The 17,789-nt window shown below is 52.8% G+C and overlaps 4 protein-coding genes across 4 annotated transcripts; 3 read left to right on the top strand and 1 right to left on the bottom strand.

Annotated features, from left to right (window-relative positions):
* Positions 1–54: 54 nt before the first annotated feature.
* On the top strand, positions 55–9,829 carry COCSUDRAFT_49195 (hypothetical protein; the record flags this gene model as incomplete). The annotated part of the gene is made up of 16 exons (XM_005643254.1): positions 55–332; positions 509–719; positions 1,213–1,420; positions 1,724–1,835; positions 2,077–2,304; positions 2,532–2,625; positions 3,047–3,160; positions 3,447–3,560; positions 3,899–4,071; positions 4,396–4,496; positions 4,870–5,090; positions 5,445–5,672; positions 8,452–8,455; positions 8,526–8,741; positions 9,008–9,235; positions 9,738–9,829. The coding sequence occupies exons 1-16, from the start codon at positions 139–141 to the stop codon at positions 9,827–9,829; spliced, it is 2,538 nt and encodes an 845-aa protein (XP_005643311.1). The 5' UTR covers positions 55–138.
* Positions 9,830–10,319: 490 nt separating this feature from the next.
* On the bottom strand, positions 10,320–12,322 carry COCSUDRAFT_54880 (ribosomal protein S11 component of cytosolic 80S ribosome and 40S small subunit). The gene is made up of 7 exons (XM_005643253.1): positions 12,253–12,322; positions 12,090–12,130; positions 11,734–11,831; positions 11,526–11,591; positions 11,265–11,343; positions 10,980–11,069; positions 10,320–10,658 (listed from the first exon to the last, which is right to left on the bottom strand). Exons 1-7 carry the CDS (start codon positions 12,262–12,264, stop codon positions 10,574–10,576), a joined length of 471 nt encoding a protein of 156 aa, XP_005643310.1. The 5' UTR covers positions 12,265–12,322; the 3' UTR covers positions 10,320–10,573.
* A 151-nt stretch (positions 12,323–12,473) lies between these two features.
* Positions 12,474–14,734, top strand: COCSUDRAFT_49193 (hypothetical protein). Its single transcript, XM_005643252.1, has 6 exons — positions 12,474–12,584; positions 13,011–13,114; positions 13,258–13,402; positions 13,550–13,583; positions 13,797–13,872; positions 14,143–14,734. The coding sequence occupies exons 2-6, from the start codon at positions 13,045–13,047 to the stop codon at positions 14,253–14,255; spliced, it is 438 nt and encodes a 145-aa protein (XP_005643309.1). The 5' UTR covers positions 12,474–12,584; positions 13,011–13,044; the 3' UTR covers positions 14,256–14,734.
* Positions 14,735–15,474: 740 nt separating this feature from the next.
* COCSUDRAFT_54878 (hypothetical protein) lies at positions 15,475–17,458 on the top strand. The gene is made up of 6 exons (XM_005643251.1): positions 15,475–15,565; positions 15,849–16,038; positions 16,277–16,418; positions 16,586–16,619; positions 16,728–16,800; positions 17,132–17,458. The coding sequence occupies exons 2-6, from the start codon at positions 15,933–15,935 to the stop codon at positions 17,200–17,202; spliced, it is 426 nt and encodes a 141-aa protein (XP_005643308.1). The 5' UTR covers positions 15,475–15,565; positions 15,849–15,932; the 3' UTR covers positions 17,203–17,458.
* The last annotated feature ends 331 nt before the right edge of the window (positions 17,459–17,789 follow it).

The raw sequence follows: 17,789 nt of genomic DNA, 5'->3' as shown, positions 1-17,789 counted from the left end.
CACCCAATGGTTTTGGCTGTGCTGCCCCAGGCTAACCCCACCACAGACGCACGCGGCTGTCATTCGTTGACTCCGCGTTGAGGCGTTGCAACCGTGGTAAGCGAACCGCCAAAAGCTGGACACCAGCAGAGCCCATCGATGTCTGTGGACTTGGGGCTTGCTGCATTCCCCCTGGACACCTTCACTACGAACATTATGGCACGGGAACTCGGAGGATGGGACTACAACGACCTGTGGGCCACCAACCTGCAGCTGTCTGCGCCCATGCCCTACAGTGCACCACTCCCCTTCAACACGGAGGCCCTGTCTCTGCCTTACTCCGCCTCCGCAAGGTGCAGACCCCATGCCCATCACCGCCGCTGTCATTTCTCAATACATCTCTTTGTTCACTTCATGCTCATGCATTATCCCAACGCTCGAGCACGAGGCTGAGACTGTTTTACTGTCCACTACAGCATGCATGTGGATGCAACGCACATTGAATGTCATTTTCTGGGTGTGTTCACAGCAGCAGTACATCCACGGGGACGGCTGCGGACATTCTGCCGCTGCTGAAGAGCGTGCGGGGCATGAGCCTCCTGGACGGGGCCACGCCGCCTCTGGGCATGCGCGGGCACTACATAGACACCAAGCCGGGACACCGCCGCATGACGGCTGTTGGCTCCAACCAGAACAAGGCCATTACCAAGCGCCTCGCCTCCGCCGGCCACTACCAGCAGGTGCTGTGCTTGATTCTGACACAACCTCATGTCACTTCTGATGTTGCTAATCAAAATTAGAACAAGTGCACACGTTTTGTACCTATGGAAGGGTACATGAGAGTGATGAGATGAGAGCCATGGCATACAATGGCACTTGTAATTGTCAATCATCTGCAGAGCCTCAAAAAGCTGCATGGCTTGGCAATTGTTGTCTTGGAGCTGGCATAATTTACCAAAAGAGTGACGAGTCCAAATCATGTTCAAGTGGGCTTCATGTTGCCTGTCTGGATCTGCATGCCATGCATCTGTGGCAGCAGTGATTGACAGGCTGGCACTAACACTACGAGGGGCATTTCAGGCTTGTTCTGATCACGTTTCTGCTGTGAATATGCTTTTTGCGGCTTGAACCGGCCCCATCTGGCCCCCAAGTGGACACCCAAACAAGCCCCTATATTCCCCGGTTGATAACAATCTTCTCAATGCGTGTAACTTGCAGTGTGGTGGTGTGCAGATCTTGGACGAGGTGGCGGAGTGGGTCAAGGTATTTGACGAGGTGAACGTGGCGACGGCGCTGCACCGGCTGGCCAAGCTGCAGCCGCCCGGCACGGCTGGGCCGCAGAGCCCCGTGCTTCGCAGCGCATCCTTCCAGCTCCTGGTCGAGGCCTCGCAGCGCCTCGTGCCCCGCTTCGAAGCCCAGGCCGTCTCCAACACCCTCTGGGGTGCGCTGCCAACCCCCTTTCACCCCAAAAAGACCGTCCCATCTCTGTTTCAGGTCCGGCATTGTCATGGTGTTGGCCTGGATCCTGTAGGCTGGGACCATGATGATGACCCTGGCCTGGAACAGGTGGGACAATGTCCTTACCTGCTCCCACAAGTCATCTGCGGTCACGGACGTCTCGTGCACATTGAATGTCCAGGCACCCAAGGCTGGTCGCGTGCTTCTCGTAGCGCAGAGTTCAAGGCCCTTCCCATGCAAGAGACTTCTTGGTCCAGGGACTGACTTGCGTAGCTGTGACGTGCAGCGTTTGCGACGCTGGGCTACCATCCGAGCGGGGACTTGCTGGACCGCCTGGGGCACCATGCAGCCGGCATTGTGCGCACCTTCCGACCACAGGCCACCAGCAATGCCCTCTGGTGAGCCTCCCCACCACATGCCATACCTCACTGTCATTTTTCTCATGCCAACCCCCTCAGTTCATTTCCAGGAGATCATGACGCCCTGCCACTTCTGGAAGTGACCCCCTCTTGAGTAGATGTCAGTGCAATTGTTTCGGTGATATTGTGGTGGACCGCCCATCTTGCAAATATGGACTATTGCAAGCACCACTGTTTCACCAGTGCAAGCCCCTCAAAAGCTGTCTTGTGCGGCGCGCAGGGCATACGCAAAGCTGGCCTACGTCCCATGCGAGCCCTTCCTGGCGGCAGCCGCCCTGCAGCTGCTGACGGACCTGCCGCGGTGCGTGCCGCAAGACATCAGCAATGCCACGTGGGCGTTTGCGACGCTGCGGCACCACCCCGGCAACACTCTCATGGACGCTGCGGCCGCCACCGCCGCGCGCACGATGCCCCACTTCAAGCCGCAGGAGATCGCCAACACCCTCTGGTATGCGCTCAGCTCTTGCCCATCCACCATACAAGCTGTGTCCACTATTAACACACCTGGCAGGGACGGTGAGTTTGAATGGAAAGGTGCAGTCGCTCCTGAGCCAGTGCGCAGACCATGCAGCTGGGAGCCTAGGTATATTCTGATAATGAACATAATTGGCCTGAGCATGTCAGATGTCCTGATGGGGGAGTATGATAGCTGAGTAGATGTATTTGTGTGGGCAGGGCATTTGCGACTCTAGGCCACGATCCGGGCGCCATCCTGCTGGACGCAGCTGCAGGCCAGATGGTGGACAACATCGCCCACTTCAGGCCACAGGTGACCCCTGCTTTTGCTCATAATTAAAGTCCATTCTGCCCTTACTTACATGACCAACCTGCCCTTTGTTACATAACCAATAAAGACCATTACCTGTGGAGCACCACACTGCTGCCTAGAGTGCCTAGCTGCACATGCCAAGGGCCGTGAGGCTGCATGTACGTCAATGAAGGTGAAGTATTATATCATTATTACATGCTCTTCCTGCCAAAAGGCGAGGTACGTCCTGCGAACAATCAGAGAAAAGAAATCCGCCGCCCGATCCTACCCCTTGTTGGACTCGCCAGATTCAAGCAACACCCATTCAACCGTGGGCAAGGTGTTCAGTAATATACCGCCAGCCGGGGCCGAAGATGAAGCATAGCAGTTGTAAGAGGGGCAGTGAGCATGGTTGAATGCGGTGCATGGGGTGTGGGTGCAGGCCATCAGCAACAGCCTGTGGTCCTACTCCAAGCTGGCCTACAACCCGGGCCACCGCGTGCTCGACGTGGCCGCCCGCCGTGCCGCCGGCATGCTGCACCAGTACACCTCGCAGGTGCGCACACCTGCTTGCATCTTGGCATCCCATGGGTTGATGTAGCAATTCATCCAGCGTGTAAGTCTAGATGATGCTTCGTGCTCGGTGATCCCTTGTTGAGCTCCTGACAGTGCCGCTGGTACTACGATTCCACAAGGTAAACACTCGATGAAGAATCTTCCAGGCATAGGCGCTACTGAGTCTCAGCAGGATTTTGGGATATGGACATCATGTAGTTGCTTTGGAACAGAGGGGCCACTCTGAGGGATTTTCCTGACGGTGGTGTGCTGTTCACCCACAACAGGAGATCGCCAACACGCTGTGGGCGTTTGCGACGCTGGAGCACAACCCGGGCAGCGGCATGCTGGACGCGGCCGCAGTGCAGATCGCGCGCCGCATTGAGCAGTTCTCCCCACAGGTGCCCTCCCACTCCAAATGCACACTTCCTTTTACTCCCGGCAATCTCCAGCAAGAGTGCGCAAACCTTCACGGACGTTGAACCCTTCAGCTCCCAGTCCATGGCCTGCGGCATCCAACCCTGCTCAGTCGTACTCTCTCGTCGCTTCAGCCATTGATGGGCTCTGACTTGGGTGCCTGAAGATGTGCATTTAGAGGAATTTGGGCCAATCTTTGCATCTAGAGCCCGGGGAGATTGGTGCTGACTTGGTACGTGGAGATGCATTAGGAGTCTTGAGGAATTTAGGTCACAGTTTGTTTGAAAAGGATAGATAGGCCGATGCCCGTGGATGTGTGCAGGACACGACGAACAGCGTGTGGTGTTTTGCGCGGCTGTTCCACTACCCGGGCGCTGAGTTGCTGCAGGCGATCAGCCTGTACTGCCTGCGCCACTGGCACCGCTTCAAGGCCCAGGAGTTGGCCAACATGATCTGGTCCCTTGCCCTCCTCCGCGCCTGCTCTCACGACACCTGGTGCGCCTACCAAAAGCAATTAAACTTCTTGTCTCGGTTGCTTTGTCGACCGTTCCTCAGATCTCATTGGTTTCCTAAATCATGGCTCTTCAGGCAGCCTTCTCGCTAAGTGTCATGCTCCCTTCATCAGTGCTCAGGCAACGGGTATTCAAATCGTGCGGTTGGTCCAAGAGCACTGTTTATCTGGCTGAAACACGCTCTTGGCCGGCTGCGGGTGTGGAACCCCCGTTACCTTCACCCTGATGCTCCTTGGAAAGAGGAGGTAGTCAGATGATGGCCCTTATGCTGGTGCCATGTGCTGACGTGGCGGTGACATGGCGCCAGGGTGGCGCTGCTGGAGAAGCTGAACACAGTGGCGGAGGCCACCTTTGACGACGCCGACCTCCACCAGCTCTATCAAGCCTACGTCCTGCTCGACCCACCCGGTGCGCAACCCACACTCCCTATCCTGCATAAACACTGCAGTGAGTTTTGCATTTTCTTGCTTCATATTGCTGGTGCATCTGTCAAGATCAGGGGGTTCGCAGACAGCCCCTGGGACATACATTGGTAATTCTATGAGGCACAGAAAAACATGATGCAGCATCTGTTCAGCCTGGTGCTACTGCGTCTCCTTGACTACCCACATCACTTGGGATCTTCCTGCGCGGGCCAGACACCTGATTGCCACGACCAATTTACTTATTTCTACTAGGTGTTTCCATTTTGAGCAGGTCACGCTGGTGCCTTGGGGTCCAGTGGAGTACAAGTATTACAGGACATCATCAGGGAGATGACCTCACTATTCTGCATGCGCAGGGCTGCGGCTGCCGAGCAGCTCGCTGTCGGAGAAGTTCCCCGAGGGGCTGGCACGGCGGGCAGAGCGCGTGTGGCGCGCAGGCGTGCACCCGCTGGCGCGCACGAGCAAGCTGCAGGAGGACGTGTCGGCCGTGCTCTGGTCGCTCGGCGTCGCGCACAAGACGAACGAGGTCACCGCGGACGGCCTCTTCTGCGTCGACATTGCCCTCGAAGGCGGCAAGGTGGGGACCTTTTACAAATCTTGAAGTGATTGCAGACATGCACCAGGCCTACCTGCGCATCCCTGCGTATATGCTGTGTCAAATCGCCCCCCCTGTGTTGTGGAAGCTGATGCTCACAGTGCAGTGGAACGCAAGGTCTCTTTGCAACGGTGATGCTTGGATATGGCACAGAGTTAATTGAAACATGCATCTTGGACTCCTTTATGTATCACTATGCGGCTCGCTGGTGTTTCTGCCCAAGCCCTGTTATCGTGCAACCCATCTCAGGGATGAGATGGCATCACACGGCGCTGTAGGGTTTGTAACATATTGTCCAAGAAGCTGCCCGTTGAAAGCATGACAAATGGCACGCAGGTGGTGATAGAGGTGGACGGGCCGACGCACTTCAGCGTGAACTCGCGGCGGCCGCTGGGCCGCACGGTGGCGCGCAAGCTGATGGTGGAAGCGCGCGGCCACGTGGTGCGCAGCATCCCCTACTACGAGTGGTGCGCGCTGGACAGCCTGGAGCAGCAGCAGGCTTACGTCTGGCGCCTGCTCGCCTCCGCCGTCTCCCACCCGGCCCAACTCGACATCCCCCTCCAGGTGCCGCCTCGGACGCTTTAATAATTATAGATTAGATACCATTGGTCTCCTGCTCAGCCGTTATATGTTCTCCATACATCCTCCTTTGGGAGACACAAAATGATGCGTAGAGATCAGGGCCTGGGCGTGCAATTTCTTCGCTGGAATGGGGCCGACTGATTAGGTGCCTTCACTTTTAGCAGCTCAGGCTGACACCCATCAGGGATTTTGTGGATCAGTTCTTGTTGCTGGATGTGGCATGTGGGGCACCAAGGATGGAGGAGGAGGTATGCTGTGGTGTTATTTCCTGTGGATTGAGTGAGCATCACTCGTGAGATGTTGAGGGTGCTTGCTGGGTGGCTAGTTGGCCTGCATTAGCAGGGTCAAGATGGCTCGGGCACAGGTGGCTGCACATGTGACTCGGTCGATACGCGCATGCTGGTGTTAGTCTGTGCGCAGCCACCAAGCACCAGCTTGTGATGCTCGAGGCATGACCAAAGACAGTGCCTAAGTGACATGCATGTGCAAGTGTTTTTAATAACGTTTGGCTTGCAGATGCCACCAACCTGAGGAGGTTGGCGCTGCACTGGAGCCCACCAACATTGCTAGCCTGTGCCCAGAAACGCGCAACCTCCACAGCAAGACATCCAAGGGCATCCAATAGGCAGCAGTGGCTGGGCGGCTGAGACAGCAGATGAGACGTGTTGCGCCCTTGGAAGGCGGAAACTGGCAGGCTCGTTAGCATCAGAGCGGCAGCCGGCAAGATTTATCATCAATGAGTACCATTCAAGCGAGGTTACAGGGAGGCTGCCCCGTCACCTGCCGGGGCATGCAGGCACACGGCTGCAGAACTTGAACCCCTGGCAAGGGGCGTGCCTGCCCCCCCAGTCCTACAAGGCAGAAATTAAGTGTGAAGAAAGAATGGCAAGCAGGCAAGATTATCTTGTGCACAACCGCAATGCAAGAGGAATAAGTGATCTTGGAAGGGTATGTGGAGCACCATTTGCCATCTCCCCATGTGGGGTAAGGCAGTGCTCCTTTTTTTGTCCATTGGCACAAGTCGCCCAGCAGCCGATTGAAGCTGGCAAAGGGTTTTTGTTTGCGCAACACTGGCTGATGGAGACTTGCTGCCCTCTGCCATTATGGCTGCTATCAGAAAAGTATGGGCAGAAGATGGGCAGGGAAGACTGAGAAGCTGTTCAATCTGTTGAGAAACTTCATCTTTTGGAGGTGGCGGGCCCCGGTCTTCCAGTGAGAGAGGCGTCTCGACTCGCAAGCTCCTTTGTTTGCTCTTATTTGCCTGGAATGCTGGGAAGTCTGCCCACCAGCTAGCCTGATGGCCAGCTGACAGGAGTTCTATATGAAGGGGTGCCAGCCATGCAAGGCAGAATCCTTATAACAAACACCACTTGAGAGCGGCGCCGCAGCTGCTGCAGTCTTGTGGGTGCTGCGGGCCTGGGCCTTGCTTGACTGTATGACGTCATCAAGGAGGAAGTACGATTTGTTCTTTTGAAGTACACCGCCTGTGTCTAAGGAGTTTTGCAGCCCAGTTTAGAGGCAGCCCAGAAAGTGCCGTATTGGGGGAGCTTGACTGCTGCCAGGGAGGCCGCAACCTGAGCACACCACTTTTTTACAGATAGGGCAAGAAGTAAGCGCGCAGACTTGTCTAGAGAGTGTGCAGCTGCATTGATGCTGTCGCGCTAACAGAGACTTCCAAGCTTGCTGCGGTACATACAAGTGCTGGGATCTTGTCAAATTATGGCGAGGATTGCACCACGTTTTCGCAGTCATCTTATGTTAGGCAGTAGGTCGTAGCGCACCGATAGTTTGAATCGCATCTGAAATGTGCCAGAAGGATGAGTGATGCAGACCTGCTTGCTGCTGGAACGCATTACACAGGCATGACACAGCAACCCTGCTTGGTATAAGGAAGTCGCTGTGTCCCACCCTTAAGTTGCTGAATTCCTGATGTAACATATGTTTTGTTTCTGCTGGGATATCCATTCCGTATGTCAGCAAAGATTGTGCCCATCATGTGGTTCTCAATGCACGCATGTACATCCACTTCCAATTGGGCTGCCAGCAATGTTGGTACAATGCCGTTTCAATGCCACATCTTCAAGGGACTTTCAGGACACCTACCGTTTCTTACAAAGAAAGTGGAAGGCGCAAAATTGATTGCACAGGACCTTTTCTGGATAGCATCTGAGTTGAAGCCAAGCCTTTTGCATGGGATGGAGGGTTGACTGGACTCTTTGCCAGATCCGAGTCCAGTCTTGGATCCTCGAGGACCAATTCCTGACACTAGCTTCTGCGCGGACTCGTGCACTAATCAGAGATCAGATCGGAGAAGAGCCTGGATCGTGGAACCACCTCACAACACGACATCTTGAGACAAGGTTTCTGGCAGTAAAAAGTGGACTTTGGACTTGACAAACGTGCAGGATCATGGTATGTACATGTCTTTATTCTATGTTTTTTATGCGGCACCAAGACGAAGGAAGTCAGATTAAAATGCCAGAACAAGGAAAAGGATTGGCAACGATCTTGCTGTCACTGCCATACACCTGAATGTGCCTCGGTTGCGCAGGGCCCTGCAAGAACTAGGATCGTAGATGGAGAGATCGTGAGAGTAGACGATGCCAGTCCAAGTCAGGCGAGCCAAAGGCAGCCAGCACACACCAACGTCGCTCCCATTCCTTCACATGGCCAAAGGCCACAGAGACATCAACAGGGTGCGCTTGGCTTCTTAGAGCCAGGATGGGGCAGCGTGCAATGCATTGAAAAGGCCTGCATGCAGGTGGGTGCGTGCAGAGCTTTGTTATTCCTGTTGCTGGCAGGCTCAAGGTTTTGATGGGAGATCTAACACTGCAGGTGCTGGAGCTTTCGATTTCAGTGCGTCGCCTGTGGCGCTGGCGCCCGAGCCTCCAGAGCAGTCCTTGTTTGGCCTGCCAGGGCTGAGCATCTTTGGTACTCACTACCGGTCCAAGCACCTGGCCGTTCTCTTGGCAGCAACCTTGTTCCTGGGGCTGAAGGGATTCCTCATCGGCAATGCTGTTTGGGTTGCCTACAAGCTCTACCAATCGCAGGGTGAGCATCCTCTTCCTCCCCAGGCTCGCTGTTATGTGAAAGGGCTATAGTAGTCTTGACCATTCATTGACAAGTGCCACAGCGCAGGAGTGCCGCTGGCTGCAGTAGATTGAGGGGCAGGACCTCACCCCTTATCCCTATTTCCACGCATGAATCAGCCCATATGGCAGCGATGCATGTGTATGTGTAAGCATATGCAGCCTGCCAGCTGATGGGGAGAGAATGGGGCCACACATGCTCATCAGTCCCTTTCCTGGTGTCTGCAGGTGACGGGCATCCCCCGGCGGCAGCGGGGGGCCAGCAGGGAGGAAGCTTCCAGCTGCCAGCGTTCCTGCAGCAGGGCGGCTCTGGGCAGGCAGCGCCGCCAGCGGGCAGGCCGGCTGCCCAGTCAGGCAGCAGCAGGGCCCAACCGGGCACACGGCCCAATTTTGGGCAGCTTCGCGGGGAGGGGCAGCAGGACGGCATGGGGATGGTGTGGGGACAGAGAGCTTCAAGTACGCTCCCCATGTTGCGAGACTTTGACTGGAATAGTGTTGAGATAGAGATTGAGACTGTTCTAGTGTCCTTCTGTCATACACCTTTTGTGGTAGGATGATCATCTTGGTGTCGCCAAAGTTCTTCAAGAATTCATGTTATATATTGGGTGCGGACTCTACGAACAGGAGTCAGACATTGGATCAGCCCAGAGCTGGCCGGAACCGGAGTATTGTGACTGAACGACTGACGCGGATCTGGGAGAAAAGGCAGGCCTGTCAATACCTGGGCTAGTAATTGCGTTAGGGATGACCTTGCTTCCATGGGATTGAAATGCCATTGGTCGAGAAAATTAGAGAAAATGGTATACGCTGACATTAAAGCAGAGCGAGTGCCAAAAGGAAGGAGAAAATGCGAAGACAGGGAAGGCTGGAAGGGAATAATGGAGAGTACTTATTGCTGCAACGCATTTAGGCGTGAGAATCGAGCGTGTATTGATACTACTTTTAGTGACTGACGCAGGCGCAGTTGGCGGCCACGTCACTGCGGCAGCACACCGGGACAACTGGATTGGCAAGGGACCCGGCCACAAGCTTGGCAGCAGCGACAGCTAGAGCACTTCTCTGTGTTGCATGCATGACGGCACGCTTTGAATCACTATGTGAGGAGTAGTTCCTGAAGCTTGTGGACCTTTTCCTTCTTTTGACTAATATTGCCAGTATACGTGGTGTGAAAATTCTACTGGACGCGGCCGACTTCAGCATATATGCAGTGGTTGACCAAGAGTTGCTCATGCTCGCGGATTGGGAGAGTGTGAATGCCAGCAGACTTGGACTGCCAGAGCTCTCAGCGAGCCGTCAATGTATTTTGCGCAAACTTGTGTTTGTACTAAGATGTCAAAAAAGGGCTATTTCATAAGTGGTAGGGCTCCGAGCATGGTTGTGCCAACACCAGATGTGACAAAGGGCTTTTGGTATCGTGCCAGGTATGACAGCCTGAGAGGTTGCTAAGTACTATTCATGGCATATGCATGAACTTCATGCAATGATCAAGCCATGCAAAATCGCAGGCATGTAAGCATTGGCGACGCCCTGTCCGACCGTTCCCGTTGCAGCTTTACAAAGCACTGAACTCCGGCAATATGACGAGGGTACACAGTTCAAAGTAAATCTGTGCACAGCAGGCCCTTCTGTCCCACATAGCACTAACACACACATGCACTTTTTGCTACAATTCTGCCTGCAAGCATGCTGGTCGCCTCAGTCCCTCCAGGGATCCAACACAAGCAGAAGCAGCCCTTGGCTGGGAGATATCAAAGTGCTGCTGTGAACCTTCTGCGTTAGCGCGGAGCCAGCCGCTCAGAAACCGGTGAATCCCTTCTTGGAGGAAGATCCGGCGGGGATGACACGCAGCACATTGAAGCGCACAGTCTTTGACAGCGGCCTGCAAACACCACAACAAACATCAGCACAGCAGTCCCCTTGTCGCCACATCACATTATACCATTCAACACTAAGGAGTCATCTAAGCTGTGGCCATGAGTGTGAGCCCAAATCGGGCAGATCAACCTGATAGAACACCCCTACAGTTCAGAGGAATCCACATACATTACATTGGTGGTGCATCCTGCCCTGCAGAGGCTGCCAGGAGTGCACTAGGGCCAACAGTGGTGGCCTCTCAAGCAGGTGCAAAACATCATGTGCCAGTCTCTTTTCACAGAATCAAGAACTTTTTCGAAAATCTCATGTGGAGAGCGGTAAGCACCTGCACTGTCCAAAGATGACTGTGTCGCCGTCGTGCACTCTGAAGCAGGGCGAGAGGTGCACTGCGATGTTGGTGTGCCTCTTCTCATACCTGCACATGCATGGCAGATAACGTCAATTTGGCAGCCAATCTGACCCACAGTCTGTCTCAGTCCTTCCATGCAGAATATGTCCATCGAATTTTTGACGTGTTGGTTTCAAGCTATCAAGGAGGAGGCTGAAGTAAGGTTCCAGCCCCGCATGGATACTCAAGAAAGGCCGCAGTGAGCATACTTCTCCCACGCACCGAGCATACTTCTTGATGTAGTGGGCATAGTTCCTCCTCACGATGATCGTCCTGTTCATCTTTGTAGACCTGACAATGCCTGTAACAAAGGCATCAAAGTGAGCGATGGGTTACAGCGAAGAGAGCAGTTCTTACAGATTTATTGCACATCGGCAGCAGCCAATGGGTTACGACTGCTGGGCTTACAACCAAAGAAAAGGTGATCGGCATTCTGGCTTCACGAAACGAAGCTCCCAGTACACCAAGCGAGGCACAGCTCACCTGAAAGGATGCGGCCACGGATGGACACATTGCCAGTGAATGGGCACTTCTTGTCAATGTAGGTGCCTGCACAGCCATAAAAAATTGCCTCAGGACTTCAGCAGTGCTTAGCCTGATAATGCTCTTCCATAGCAAGAATTAGATCCTTAACAACTGCTTTGATAAAAAAGCTGCTGCGCCCCGTGCAGAGGTAAGTGGTGGGACTTACCCTCAATGGCCTCCTTGGGGGTCTTGAAACCCAGGCCAACGTTCTTCCAGTACCTCTGGCCAAACTTTCCTGGAATCTTCTTAGCTGCCTTCTTGAACCTGCACGCGCAGAGAATATTCTTTGAGTGACATCCCAACCAGATTTGCAAAGCTTGGGCAGAGCTCAAGACGAATCAGAGCAGCTGAACAGTTCTGACTGCTCAGTTGCTGCTTGATCCTGATGAGAATGTGCCAAGGCTTTGCGGCTCGGTGCTGTTTTGGCATTGTCTACTCAAGACATCGCAGGATCATGCGCTGTGCCCCCCGAAACTCCTTCAGAAGGCTGAAAGTAAGGAGATGCAAAGCGCTGCTGCTCACCCGATGTTCACTCCCAGTTGCTTCTGGAACGCCCTCTCCGTCTGTGTAATCAAAACATATTATTCAGTCTAGGAATCATAATTGCAAAAGTAAATATTCTATAACCATCTCCAATTCGGATGAACGAAGCTCCTTCAGGCTAAAAGGAAGCGTGCGAGCTCACCTGATCCGCCATGCTGTATAGACAGCCTGTACGGCAGACGACTGGCTTTAGCAACAAGGGGTACTCTCACACCAGACTGAGAAATCATAGAAGCCGCCAGCCTACTGCTGCACACCCTCCTTCACCACCCCTAGATATGAGAACCCTCGACTGACAGGTGGACATCGAACTTTCCGACAGCCTGTTAGCGACGGACCCCTCGTCACATCTTGACAGATGACCTCCAACACATCTCCGTTGTATGCCAGACTTGCCTTCCGCGAGGAAAATTCAGTGCATTGCCATTAGTGCGCGTTGTGTGGGCTGATCATCGTCTTGTGGCGAAACACCAGGTGTGAAGTCCAACCTTTCGCCTGACGTTACTCCGGAACCTAGATGTAGTGTAACTCGTACCCAACGACAACATACAGCAGTACACGCATTTACGATTGCTCCTGTGATGGGCTGTAGAAGACAAGAGGGTGTGCCGTCGGGACATCCTGACAACTACTCGGATGACGAAGTCTCACGCGAACTTTGCGTTAAATCACTGACGCTTGCGATCAGCTATCTATCAAATGATCATTTGGTTGTTTAATCAAGTGAAGGTTCAGAATGTCTGCGGGAGGCTCGGCAATGATGTGGGTCTGGCCATCGTCCTGCAGTACCAGCCATTGGTACACTTAGTGCAGTGGCGTCAGCATGGTAGCCAAATAGGCCTCCAAAACGATAGATTACACCACAATGTGAAAACCTTAGCAATTGCTTCTTCCCTGCAGGTTGTTGGCCAAATCGCACCAGCAGTGGTAGATCATGAAATTAGCCTTCTTCGCACTCTCCACTCTGCTGGTGCTGCATCACGCCCATGCACAATTCGGCAGAGGTGAGCGTCTTTGAACTCCTTTTTACTGCTCTTCAAGCCAGTCAAAGAACGGCACGGCTAACTTTCATTGTTGTCTGTATCTATCGTCGTGCAGTTACTTGCCAAAGGAGTCAGCGAGCTAACAGATGAACGTGGTGGTGCAGGCTGTGCTGATCTGGGAGATGCTCTCATAAACGAGGCCTGCTCCGGCTTTGTGCAGTATGTAAAAGACAGCAACGAGTACTACTATGACAAGCCAAACTCCGCCCTCCAGCAATACATCAGACAGACGCCCTCACCAAGTGCACAGTGAGTCATCCTTCCACACATTTCTTGATTCTCAGGACCAAATTTTTCCTGTACCCAGGCTCATCCCTAGAGGATGCTGACTGGTTTAATTGTGCACTGGTCAATGCTAGAGTTTGGGAAGCTGACATGGTTGGTGCTGCACTGCAGGTGCTGTTCAGATGCCACAGCATTTGTGAACAAGGTGGGCACTCCGACATAGGCAAAACATTGCGCACCTAGCTCTTCTTGTAGCAGAAGCTGACATCAATCTCTCATGCTTGTCTTGTACTGCCCTCTATTGGGCAGTGCATGCCAGATGAGGTGGTCAAACAGTCACAAAGGCGACACCTGGCAAGGTTTATGTGGCTTCACTTTGCAGCATCCAGGGTGAGCGCTGACGGGTTTGGTGGCGCAGGGTTGCTCCTGCAACAGCATGTTTGTGTCATACGTGGCGGCACAGCGAGGCTTCACAGCAAAGACCCTTGCCGTGGGTATGTCAATCTCTGTGCCGCTCTGCTTCGTAAAGTTGCTACATGCCTTCACCTCTTAATTCGGTGCCAGAAAGCATCTGATCATGTAATGGGAATTGTAGTGTGGCGGCCCAGTTGGCTTCAGAATACCCTGTCAGAGCCTTCTCTTCTCCTCGATTTCCCGTCATTTTCCTCAATACAATAGTGAGTCAGCTTTGCCTGGGGCGTGTGTCCAGGCATCATTAAGACCCTGTGCTACGGGCAAGTTTGACTGTGCTCTTGGCTGTGCAGTGGCGCGGGCGGTGCAGCTGTCATCCTGCGCAGCTAACTCCCCCATCAACAACCCCTGTGACTCTGGGGTGCCTGCTGCACAGACGCCGCGTCTCATCACTGTTGACGGTTGATTGCTCCCGAAGGACGCAAGCAGTGCCCCTAGATAAGAACCGAATATATACCTCCTTTAAGGCAATAAAGACCAGCAGAGCCCCTAGATAAGGGGACACTAACTTGCACAGCAAACATGTGAGCTCCAGTGCAGTCGGTGGGATTCAAGACTGTACATCTACTGCAGTTCCTGGTGCTGCATCGTTCGCTCAAGCTGCGCCCATAGGTTGACAGATGCAATGCTGAAACAGCAGCAGAGGATGGTTGAAATATTTTATTGAGGGTGCTGAAGGACTTGTACAATGTACTGTGTAGGAGGCAGTGATCTTAGAAGGAGGGGGTGTAATCTATCCTGCAGAAGGACAGATGCCGTATAAATTCCAGTTTTGGAGGGAGGGCACATAGGGCAAGATTCCAGTGCGGTAAATCGAATGGGACCTCACTTACGCTTGAAGCTTGTGTCAAAATTGATTTGATCTCAGGTCGTCAAATCTGCTGTGGCGGCCGCTGTGATACTCTTATGCTCAGCTAATGGCTCCGAGCCAATCTTGAGTCAATCTGTAGACGGTCAACAGGTTGGGCTGCCTGATGCTTGTGGCAATGCGGCTTGCAATGCCACCGCAGAGGCCCTTCTGACTGGTTTGGAGAGCACTTTTGACCCAGTCTTCCAGAGTGCTTGGCATGTGCCTGCTTAAGAAAACATTGGTTCAAATCTCTGTCCCACAGGCTGCACTAGGTGCAATATCAAATGCGGTCCTGTAACAGCTGATGGCAGTGTGAATAGACAACTGTCCTATGGGCGATCATCATAACCATGGGATGGTTGCAAGCTGGCCGCCATTGCGGCATGAGCATGATCCCTCACAGTACCTGCATGAAAGCATACAGGTCTCACTGAGGTCTCACTGAGGTCTCACAGATAGGTAAGCAGGCCTGGTCTGGTGATGCATGTGCATGTATTGGCCCTGCATGGGGGACCTACCTTCTCATCAAAGTGACCTACGCTGTATTGAGAATTCTGGATCCGAGACCTAGCAAGGTGGATTACAGATCAAGTCCAGGATCCCGGACCAGGTGGCGGCAGATCAAAGGGCCAAAGGGCAGGTGTCCCGATATAGAATTCCAATGTTCTAATTGGGTTCCGCGAGGGGTTGCCAGGTAACGTCTCTTGAGATCAAGAATCTGGCAACATCCGGTACAGGTCAGGGGTAAAGCGCAAAGATACAAAACTTAGCTGGACGAAGTGATAAAGATCTGAACGTGTGATCACCGCGATTGCGACCTTTCGCTAGGAGAGTTCCGTTACACGTCCCTAACATCTGACGATCAGGTACGCTTTTGCTACACTTGTCATTTCAAGCGTACTCTGTTGGAATGCACCTTCACATGCTCTCTTTCAAGCATATACTAGGCAATGAAATACGTTGCCTTAAGAGATGTCTAGGCTGGGATCGCCAGGCATCACTCTGTAGAGTTTCGACTTCCACTTATCTTGCTGTGCAAGTTGAGGCATTGAATAATTGTATTTGGGATGTGCGAAGAGCAGCTTCTTGCAACCTGCTTCGAGAGATTGAATGTTAAGTGTTGTTTGCTAAGCTTCTGCACCTTTGCAGAGGGCTGTGGCTGAAGGAGATGAGGAGCAGCTTGTGAGAAAAGCATTAACACAACCTGTGGAGCTGATCGTGACCAGATAGATCATGGCCACGAGGTGCTTCCTCCTCCTTGGGCTTCTTTGGGGCTTAGCAGCAGAGGGACAGCTGATTGGGGGCGGCAACAGCAGACTTAGCGGAGTCCTTCCTCCACGTGTGCCCCTCTTCAAACCATTTTCTACACACCACTTTTGCCTGAGAAGAACGGAGATGCACTGGAAGCATTAAGCTGCATTTGCACAGCTTTCCAGCCCCGTTTTCTTCCCATTTGCATCCGGGTGGCCCAGTGTGAGACCAAAGAAGCTCCCAGCCACCAGCCTAGGTCTCTCGTGCCCAACCAGATGGCATCAGAAGAACTAACCCTGGCGCTAACCCACTTGCATGGTGTGCAGCCAGCTGTGTCACTAAAGGACAGCAGCTGCGGAGAGGGGCATGTGCGGCCTTTGTGGACTACTTTGTGGGCAACTCGCAATGCAGCTTGCAAGGGCAAGGATTCAAGGATGTAGTCAAGCAGTCACCGCAGCCTTCCTCACAGTGAGCGTGATCCCTGTCGCTCAATCCATTAAACACTTTCTCTACTTTCAGCAAAGGTCGAAGAGAGGGAGAACTGACTTTCGCATTGCCACTGGAGCGTTTAAACTGTATTGTTTTCTGCTTGCCCTGAAATTGAATAGATGTTGACAATTGGAGTGAATGCGCAGGTGCTGTTCAGATGCTTTGGACTTTATCAACAATGTGAGTGGTCGAGTCCCATGGGCTCCTTGCAACACCGTGGTGTCATATTATGATCCATGTCTTACTGATTCAGGCAAGCCTCTGATGCTCTGTCGTGTCTTGCTGCAGAGCTGCCCCTGCAATTCGGCAGTGATCAACAGTGCAGACATCATTGATTGGGACCAAGGGTCCATAAATTGCGGTGCGCCACCCTTTCTTCACCACCCATTCACTGCTCTTCCTGCTTAATTCTATGCCGCTCTTTTCCATGATGTAAATGATCTTAGAGCCATCCACGATGCCGGGGCTCTTGTTGCCCCTATAATGCTTTATGCTTTATGATAGGCTGCAGACTACTGTAGGCCCCGCAGATGTGGCTGCAGACGCCCTGCGTTGCCGTATGGCCTCTGGCTTTGGGTTTGCCGACCATGTAATAATAATAATAATAATAATAATAATAATAATAATAATAATGCCTGCGCAAGAAAGTAGATGTGTGGGATCTGAGACCCCTATTATGTTGCTGGCTGCAGTGGCGCGTGCGACGCTGGTTTCAAGTGTGTGCAACCCTTCTGGCAACCAGGGGAACCCCTGCGGAAGCTGAGCAGAACACTCTCTTGAAGTATCAGATGCAAAGTAGTCGAGACACAGTCAAGTACCTTGTAGATTCAGTTCGGCTGATTTATCAACACATGAGCATGACTGGTTAGGTGATGCAGTGCAGAACGCATAATGGAAGAGTTGACCAACTGCATGCTCCCAGGTCTTTTACTTTTCAACAAATTGAAAGACGTAATCTATAGATCTAAGCTATCACGCCCAACCTGAAGTCATCAAAATGTGCTGTATACCACTGAATGGAAAAGCAGTATCCTTGAGGTCAGGTGCATTTTGAGAATGTGTCTTGAAGCAACTTAAATGCAAGCCGTAAATAATGGCACAGCTCTGCACAATTCTTGCATGCATGCAGCACACTCTTTGCTAAATTTTCACGGGTGTTGTATCTGACAGACTTTCTCCCACTACCAGTATTACTCTCAGAGAGATACTCTAGACTGATTGGACATGTCTTGAAGAGAACCTCAACAATTCTTCTGATTTCTAGAAATCATCAACCTGGATCTGCGCAAAAATTTGCCTGTTCTTATTGACTGTCTGGAACATTATGTAGCCAGCATGACACTTCAAAGA

This window comes from Coccomyxa subellipsoidea (genome assembly GCF_000258705.1).
Source record: "Coccomyxa subellipsoidea C-169, whole genome shotgun sequence".
In the NCBI taxonomy this organism is placed as follows: Eukaryota; Viridiplantae; Chlorophyta; class Trebouxiophyceae; family Coccomyxaceae; genus Coccomyxa; species Coccomyxa subellipsoidea.
The sequence above is the reverse complement of the archived record's forward strand: the minus strand, read 5'-3'. Positions and strand labels throughout refer to the sequence as shown.